Here is a 9,917-nt window from a genome sequence, read left to right as displayed (position 1 = left end):
GTATAAAAAGAGTTATAACTTTATATAAAAAAAATTATAACCTAAGTTTCTCACTATATTAATTTTATATAAATTTTTATAATTAAAGTTATAGACTGTTTTTACTGTGAATCCCAATATTACGTGGTAGATGCTAGTAATATAAATACACAAGTTTTTCTTATACGATATCGTGGAATATGATACCATTTGAAAGAATTGAGCTAGACATAAGCATTAAAGACGACTTGTGAACTCTTTAATTTAATACATTCAAAGTTTTAAAATGTGGTCGAGAGAACATTTGTTGTTTTAACAAAAGATTTTTCATATTAATCGTGTTAATTTAGTATAGCATGAAAACAAATGGATCGTACTAGCATGTTGCGTACTTCATAATTTCATTCGTAGGTGGAATTGAGATATCCATACTTTGAAAAGTATATGTAAGAAGAAGATATTGATAATTTTAATGATGTTTATTTATATTTAGATGATAAGGAACTCATTCAGAGACCAATGGATGATTATAAAGAGTATATGTTTAATGTTAAAGAGGGAATACCCTAAAAAATATGAAATGCTAGAATAATTAGATAAATTTGCATATGATTTTATTTTTCTACTTAATTTTTTTTAGTAATCATATAATTGACTACTTTCTTGAACTAACATTTATACTAACAAATTTTTATAGGAATTAATATTTTTTAAAAATATATAAATAATGTAAATGTTTACTTACAAACTGTAATTATAATTTGTACTACTGAATATTATATAGGGAATTGCAATGTAATTATCACTCTATCAGCCAAACAGTTTGGAGAATTATAATTTTTTGTAATCACAAAAGAATGTAATTACTACCCTAATAATTACACTTTCACCCAATTACTTACTCTATATTGTTCAAACCGACGCTAAAGTTATCTTGCTAATAAATCAATGTATAATGATAAATCTTATATTAATTAGCAAACAAATTAAGAACATAACGAATGAATCAAGGTGAATGCGAATGGCTCAGTGTTAACAACGAGACCAAAGGCGTCCATGGGGGAATGGTGAGAGGACCAAATGGAGGTTGGATGGGGGCCTTTGAGATGAAGATAGGACTGCCAGATATTTTTCAGGTTGAAGCTTGAGCACTGCTTAAGGGATTAAAATTTGTTTGGGCATAAGGATACCGCCAAGTGGAGATTGAACGCGACAATACTTTATTGATTGCTGTCATCCAAAACAGGTTAGCTGTGAGTAGCAAGTACAGTGAAGTTTGTCAAGTATACAAGTGGTGCTTCAAAGATTGGGATGTGACATTTCACCAGATCTTGAGGGACAACAACAAGGTGGTTGATTGTATTGCTAAAGAGGCTAGAGGCGAAATGGACCAGTTAATTATCCATGTAGATCCACTGAAATATGTGAGAAGTCTACTAGAAGACAATATCCATCATGTGATCATACATTGATAGTTGAAGATCGGTACTAGTACAGTTTACCCTTGGCTAATGTTTTATTATTTACCAAAAAAAAAAGAATTAAATTATCTCAGCACAAACAAACTACAAATTGGAATAATCTAGATTACGTACTAACTAAATGGATTAAAACCCACACATAATAATAGTTCATGGTGGGGATCAAAGACTCGTACATTTAATTGCGTATAATAGGTCTCCAACCTTGAGACTCAAAAACCAAAACTTCCGCCATTGTCAATTATGCCAAGGCCTTATTAACATTAAGTGATAATTAAATATAACAAGCATAACTTAATATGTATTCGGAGTCTAATTAGTTGTGATAATAAGGGTAACACTATTAATGAAAATATTATTTTTATATTTTATATTTTATCTATACTATGTATAAAATGGTAGACTGAATTGGTGTCATAAGTCAATTCAGCACCAACTTAATTGTGAAATTGCTAAAATGCCCTTGCTTAAAAAGATAATTAATATTATTATAAGAGTATTTTCATATTTTTTATGCTTTTACATAAAGTTCAAATAAAATAATTAAAAAATATTATTGAGAATCAAACACAAGACCAACAATTCATATAAAAATTCTTTATTATTTCACTAATAACCATTTGTTAATATATTTTTAATGTAAAATATTTTTATTCACCCACCATTTTTTTTTCTTTTTGATATCGAATCCAAATTGTTTAGTAGCTTATGATTTTACTCCTTGGGTAGAACTTTAAATATATTATCACTTTACTTATTAATCAATCAATATTAGTTCATATAAATATGATTTTATTTCAACCCATGGGAACAATCATAGACATAAACATTTCACTGGCTTTGACCGGCAATGTTTCGTTATCTTAAATGCCCAGTTGCTGTTAGCATCAAATGAAACTGATTTTACTTTTTATTAATCTGGATTTGTTCAGTGTGCACCTTCATTGGTCAACGCCCGCTGAGCACGAAGGAAAAAAAAAAACAAATAAAGAAAACCATAGCAGTTCCGCCATTGTCATCAACAAGGCCTCCATCGTTGAGTTCTTTTCCCCCACCTCTGATGGGATCCTTATTCTTTCTTATCGGTCTCCTTAATTTCTATCCCTTTTCCGTCTCCGGGGTTTCTTTCACGGAATTTATCTACCCAAACTTCACTGCTTCACACTTTCAATTTATCAACGATAATGGCGCCTTCTTGTTCTCTCGTAATGGAACATTCAAAGCTTCCATCTACAATCCCAAAGCTCAGGAAACCGACTTTTATTTATGCATCATACACGTTGAATCCAACACCATCATCTGGTCAGCCAATCGTGATTCTCCCATCTCCAGCTCTGGCGAAATGGGTCTTACAATCCAAGGAATTAGCATTGTTAACTCAGATGGTCACCTCAAATGGTCAACTCCACGGTTAAAAGCAACGGTTCACGCGTTGGTGTTGACTGAGATGGGCAATCTCGTTTTGCTCGATCAATTCAATGCTTCTCTTTGGGAAAGCTTCCGTTATCCGACGGATACAATTGTGTTCGGACAACGGCTTTCGGTCGGGGCGAATCTGTCGAGTGCTGTCTCGGAAAGTAACTTGTCGACCGGTGATTACAGGTTCACGGTTACAGCTTCTGATGCAATATTGCAATGGTATAAACAGGCGTTTTGGAAACTGTCCATGGATACCAAGGCCTATGTGGACTCAAGCTATGATGTCGAGTACATGGCAATAAACAAAACAGGCCTATATCTCCTTGGTCGTAATGGATCGGCTGTTGTCATTCGGGTTAACTTGTCGACGACCAACTTCCGGATTGCCAAGTTGGGCTTTTCAGGTCAGTTCTCTGTAAGTAGTTTCTCTAGTGGCAAATGGGTTCAGGAATTTGTTGACCCTATTGATAATTGTCAAATTCCAACAAACTGTGGCAAAATGGGATTATGCACTCGTGAATCAACCTCAAATTCCCCCACTTGTTCATGCCCCTCTGGTTTTCGTTCAGCTTCACAAAATATTGGTGGGTGTCTGCCAAATGATCGTTCTTATTCTCTACCCACTGCTTGTGATTCAACGAAAAATGTCAGCGTTAGCGAGTCAAATTCTTCGGATGTTTCCTATATCAAACTAGGCTCTGGTATGCAGTATTTTTCTCTTGTTTTCTCTCAGCCTGATATATACGGTGTAAATTTCTCAGTTTGTCAAGATGTATGCACGGGGAACTGTGCTTGCTTGGGAATTTTCCACGAAAATTCTTCTGGTTCTTGCTATGTGCTTGAAAATGAATTAGGGTCCATTATATTAAGCGATACCGGTGCAAATGATCTTCAAGGGTATGTTAAAGTACTTGTTGGACCTACTTCGACTGATCCCGATGGCGACAATGGTATTAGCAACCAAAGGAAAAAGTTCCCAACAGCTGCCGCTGTGCTCTTACCTTTTACCGGCGTTTTCCTATTAGCTGCTCTAGTTTTTTTCTGGTCGAAAAGATGGAAATTCAACAAAACTGAAGAGTTAAAATTAGGCCACCAAAACTCAGTCTCGTCGGACGATCTCGATGGGTTTTACATTCCAGGCTTGCCCCAAAAGTTCAATTACGAAGAAATTGAATTGGCCACTCATAATTTCAAGACCCAAATCGGATCAGGTGGCTTTGGTGCAGTATACAAAGGCACGCTCCCTGACAAAACTGTTGTTGCAGTGAAGAAGATAACAAATCCAGGCACGCAAGGGAAAAAAGAATTCTGCACTGAAATTGCAGTCATTGGAAACATTCACCACGTTAATTTGGTTAAACTGAGAGGTTTTTGTGCCCATGGGAGACAAAGGTTTTTGGTTTATGAGTATATGAACAGAGGTTCCCTGGATCGATCCCTTTTCGGCATTGGTCCAGCCTTGGAATGGCAAGAGAGGTTCGATATAGCACTTGGGACTGCTCGTGGGCTCGCATACTTGCACGGCGGCTGCGAACATAAGATCATTCATTGTGATGTTAAACCAGAAAACATTCTCTTACACGATCATTTCCAGGCAAAGATCTCGGATTTCGGGCTCTCAAAGCTTCTAACACCTGAACAATCAAGTCTCTTCACAACAATGAGAGGCACTCGAGGTTATCTAGCGCCGGAATGGCTTACAAACTCCGCCATTTCCGAAAAAACCGACGTTTACAGTTTCGGGATGGTACTGCTTGAATTGGTGAGCGGCAGGAAAAACTGCTCGTTAAAACCAATCAGCCATACATTCAATGAAACCAACAGTGGCGGAGCCAACAACTCCTCAGCGTCATCGGTAGCGGGATTGGTTTATTTTCCATTATTCGCACTCGAGATGCATGAACAGGGCAGATACTTGGAGCTGGCAGATCCGAGACTCGAGGAGCGAGTAAACAATAACGAAGTGGAGAAACTAGTGCGGATCGCTTTATGTTGCGTTCACGAGGAGCCTGCACTTCGGCCAAGCATGGCTGCCGTTGTTGGGATGTTGGAAGGTGGGCTTCCTTTAGGTCAGCCTAGAGTGGAATCCTTGAACTTTTTGCGCTATTATGGCCGCACATTTACAGAGGCTTCCATGGCAGAAGGGGATAATAGGCAAAGCGATGCTCATTTCGTGTTTTTTCAACAAGATAATGCTACTCGTAGTAGTAAAAATACAAGTGGTTCAAATACATGCCTTTCTTATATCTCTTCACAACAAATCTCAGGCCCCAGATAATGTAAATGGTGGTGGAACTTGGTCACTATTCTATTAAGAATTGGCAATGTTTGTGTATATTTTCCTGTAGAGGAAAAAAAAATCTAAATGTGGGGGTTGGCTGTATTTTATTCAGCTTTTTGTACAAATATTTCCTTGAGAACTATTAGAATCACAGTTAATATTATTAGATCTTCACTTTGCCTATTTGATGAAATTTATGTTGTTATTTTGTCTATTATGACTAACGTATTGTAATATCCCGAAAATTACTACTGAAATACCCCGAAAACTACTATAATAAGAAATTAGGTATCCTTGATATAGTAAAATAAGGATATAAAGTGACAAAAAGGGAAATTTTGAGTTATGGAACATTGGGAAGTATATTATGATATATTAATTCAAGAAAGGATTAAATCGCAAGAGTGAGAAAAGTTTTGTTAACCAAGAGTAAATACTCAAAATTTGAGGGGGTAAAGGTAAATATGAAAAAATTGAAGGACCAATAGTGCGAATATTTTAAGGGTAGAATAATCTAGAAACTAAGGAAAATGGATGAATTAGGACCAAATTGAAAATGTGAAGAATTTTGAGGGACTAAATCACAATTTTACCAAATTAATTGATGATTCAAGGGTGGAATTTTAAAAGATTATGAAGGGTAAAATGGTCAATTAAAGAGAGAGAACTCTAGAAGGTAATGATGATGTTGGTGATATTTTTAATTAATTAATTAGATAAATGTTATTTAATTAATATTTTATTAAGATTTTTAGTATTATTTTATTATTAAATGATTAATATAAAAGTGAGGAAAGATGAAAAGAAATCATCATCTTCCCATGCATCCAACGTGAGAAGAAGAGAGAAAAAAAAATTTTGCTTTCTTTACAATTTGGTCCTTCCACCAAAAATTTACCATTTTTACCTAGAAATCAAAAGAATTTTCATAGCCATCAAGAGAGAAAGATAACAAGGGAACTATGGGAAGCTAGAACATCAAGTTAGATTCAAGAAAGAGAAGCTGGAGGAGAGAGAAAATCAAGTTAAAGGTTGAAACTAATAGGACAAGGTAAAAACATCAAGATTTCAATATATTTTTAAGTTTGATATTATTGAAAAAGTATGGAAATGATGTTATAGTAGAGTTTTCTTAAATAAGGTCTTATGTTCTTGATATATTAGTGAAGGGAAATAAGAGAAAGTGATGAGAAATATTATAGAGAAAAGGAATAAGGGAGTTATAAACTTAGTAATCAACATCTTGCATTAAAACAGTTTTAGACAACAGCAGTAGTCTGACTTTGAAAATTCACTAAAAATCGTAGAAATTGAATTAGAGGATAAAAAAAATGAAATAAAATCTTATTGAGTCTATTTTCACATAAAAGAGACAGAGAAAGCAAAAGAGTTTTATATTATGAGATATTTGAATTTTAGTGAGACAAGGTCAGAATGATTTTGGAATCTTCTGTCCTGACTTTGAAAAATCATCAAAAATTGTAAAAAAATAATTATGGGCTAAAATTTATATTTTTAGAATCCTAAATGAGTTTATTTTCAAAAGAAACAAATGAGAACATTATACAAATTCTGTAATATGAGATAATTAATTTTTAGTGAAGAGTGGTCCGAACTATTGAACAGTGAAACATGGGAGACTTTAATGAATAAACTGTACTATTTGGCTAAATCAAAAATTCTGAAATTTTTATGGTAATAAGATATGTGAGTCTAGTTTTGGGAAAAATTAACGGATCTTAATTTGGAGTTTCGTAGCTCGATATATAAATAATTAGTGACTCTAACTCAGACAGACAACTTTGAATTTACATATGAGCAAATAGTGAAATTTTGGATAATGATAATTGAGTGTGTTATATATTAAGGATGTGGAATGGAGAGGAGGAGGGGGAAAATATATATGAATGAATTGTGTATAATTGGTTATATGTTCGATTATAATTGATAAATGATGAAATAGAAATGATGCTTATAGTTGTGCATTATTGGTCATGGTTTAAACTCATGTGGGAAAATAAAGTTTCATATGTATGTATGTATGTATGTATGTATGTATGTATGTATGTATGTATGTATGTATGTATGTATGTATGTATGTATGATATATCTGGTATATGATTTGGCATGAAGTAATGTCATGAATGGTTTATGAATTAACACATGTTGGTAAGTTTGATACGTGAATAAATGTTGTGCTCATCCATGCTTATAATGCTTATGCTACATATTTATTTGACTAATATGTTTGGTGTACATGCTTAGGCTTTGGCCAAGTTGTGGCTGAATTATGCCACGTTAAACTTATAAGTTATGCATTGTAATGATATGTTTATGTTTTGTTTAATATGCATAGGAACGAGTTTGGAAAGGTAACGAAATAGTAAGTTCATACTTGAAGGATAAAATGACAAAAAAGGGGATGATGAGTTGAATTGATGTCGTTATTTAAGCTAGAGTGATATTTTCATTACAAAATTGAGAATTTCATAAATGTGTTAACGAATGATATAATCGATATACGTTGAGTTAAATGGTAAATACGTATTAGTATTGAACTTAATGACATTGAATTGTATGTGAATGAAATGGAAATGAAGCATTGAATTGCATGAGTATGTATATCGGGTCTCGTAGGCCCTATTTATTATGATTAAAATATTTTGAGAATATATTGTGAAGAGTTATAAAAGCGTGTTAATAATTTTGAAATTTTTAATTTAGATGAAATTTTATAACTTGGTTAAATACGTTTACAAGTGTCGTACCCTATTTCGGTGTCGAATACGGGTAAGGGGTGTTACACGTATGGGTAGATGTAAGTGTCATGGCCGCAGTTCAAAGCCCATGACCATCGCACCAAATGCATCCGATGGAGGTCCATTGTGTAGATGAGGATCATTTGGCCCGTAAGAACTGGCTCGATTCGATAACCTATTGGAAAAGCCTATCAGATTGAAGTCTGGTTGGCCCGATAATGAAGATATGACAACTTAGGCTATTTTGGTAACTAATCTTAAAAGATTGATAGAATCGTATCTTATAAAGATTAGATTTGATTTGATATGACATATCTTGTAAATTCCATGATTTAAAGGATAAGATGAATCTCGTCCGTCGATGTATTGTAATCTTGACCGTCGGTTTTAGGGAGCTCAACTATAAATAGAGATCCTCCCCCTCATTTGTACTCACTCCATTCATTGTTTCATTATTCTTTGTGAATAAGAGAATATTGAGAGCATTTACTCAAACACCTTGTGTGCACTCTTTTTGTTGTTCTTTGTAAGCTTCTTTTGGTATAAATTGCTTCCGCTCTACAAATTGGTGCATTGGATGAGTTCTTAAGGAATCCTCAGTTGAGTAAAGGTTGACTTAGGTGAGTTTGGCTGAACGAATCGCCTAAGGCCGCATGGATCGCGAGATGAAATATCTAGCCCCATGATAAGTGGTATCCGAGCTATTAGTTCGAAGGCACCGTTGGGATGCCAAAAGAAGAGTTCAAACAAAGGTGGGCCAAAAAGTCTTTGAGGGAGATGCTGTCGGCTATTGAGGAACGCATGGGTAAACTTGAGGAGTTCATAGAGGACACGAAAAATTCAGATAATACACTTGGGGAAAGCATAGATAACTTGAGAGAGAAGTCCAAGGACTTTGTGGCTATGTGTCTCACTTCCAATAGGGATAGCATGCAAGAGTTAATAGATTCCTAAAGGAAGAAGCTGGCAGAGAGGAACGATGCTCTCGAAGCCATGGTGATAACTTTGAAAGAGAAAACAATGGTCACGACGATGGCTTTGAGCACAAGAATAGATGAGCTCGAGGGAGAGCTGGCCTTGTGCCGAGCAACTGTGGGGAAAGGAGTGTCAAGTGCAGCACTCAATAACGAGGATATCTGTAATGGCCCAAATTTAAGGTTATCGGAACAGTGGTTTCAGGACCACAAATCCGATGAGGAAAATTTTATTTTTCTTATATTTTTATGGTCTACAATTTCACAAAATGATTTCATGAAAATTTCGTTCGAAAATTTTGACATTTGGGCACTCAATTTAGTCAAAAGGACTAAATTGTAAAAAGTGAAAAAGTTGAGTTCTACATGTTAGAGGTGTCCAATTGTTATGAAAATTTAAATTGAAGGTCCTTATATGGTAATTAGACCATTGGTAACTTGGTAGACAAAAATGGTGTAACACCCCTTACCCGAGACCGTTTCTGGAGTCGAGCACGAGGCATTACTTGGCTTATCTTACCAGTTCGGAGCATAAAAACTAGGTTTGAAAATTTATTTCATTATTCGCAGCAAATCTGTCTAGTCGCGCAGCAGTTACTAAATTAATTATAACTTGAGCTAAAGAACTCGAAATTTAATCCCGTAAATTTTCCCTGAAACTAGACTCATATATCTACTCACCATAAAATTTTTAGAATTTTTTGTTCAGCAAATTAGTACAGTTTATTAGTTAAAGTCTCCCCTGTGTCACCACCAGACTGCCCTGACCTCTAGTCACTAAAAATAAGTTTTCTCGCTATAGGATTTTCATATGAAGTTCTTACTTGTTTCTATAGAAAATAGACTCATTAAGGAATCTAAGCATGTAAATTTCAACTCATAACCATTTTTGTACAATTTGTAATTATTTTCTAAACTCAGATTAGGGGACTCCAAAAACAGTTCTGACCCTATCTTACTAAAATTCACATATCTTAAAATATAAATTTCTTTTTCCTATACCGTTATTTTTCCATGAAAATAG

General features: G+C 34.6%; 1 protein-coding gene across 1 annotated transcript; it reads left to right on the top strand.

Moving 5' to 3' along the window:
• The first annotated feature begins 2,327 nt into the window (after nucleotides 1-2,327).
• Nucleotides 2,328-5,323, top strand: LOC107904989 (G-type lectin S-receptor-like serine/threonine-protein kinase At5g35370). Its single transcript, XM_016831532.2, has one exon. The coding sequence runs from the start codon at nucleotides 2,521-2,523 to the stop codon at nucleotides 5,155-5,157; it is 2,637 nt and encodes an 878-aa protein (XP_016687021.2). The 5' UTR covers nucleotides 2,328-2,520; the 3' UTR covers nucleotides 5,158-5,323.
• The last annotated feature ends 4,594 nt before the right edge of the window (nucleotides 5,324-9,917 follow it).

The sequence above is a fragment of the Gossypium hirsutum genome, chromosome D05, assembly GCF_007990345.1.
Source record: "Gossypium hirsutum isolate 1008001.06 chromosome D05, Gossypium_hirsutum_v2.1, whole genome shotgun sequence".
NCBI lineage: Eukaryota > Viridiplantae > Streptophyta > Magnoliopsida > Malvales > Malvaceae > Gossypium > Gossypium hirsutum.
Note: the sequence above shows the minus strand (reverse complement) of the source record. Positions and strands in the feature narration are given on the sequence as shown.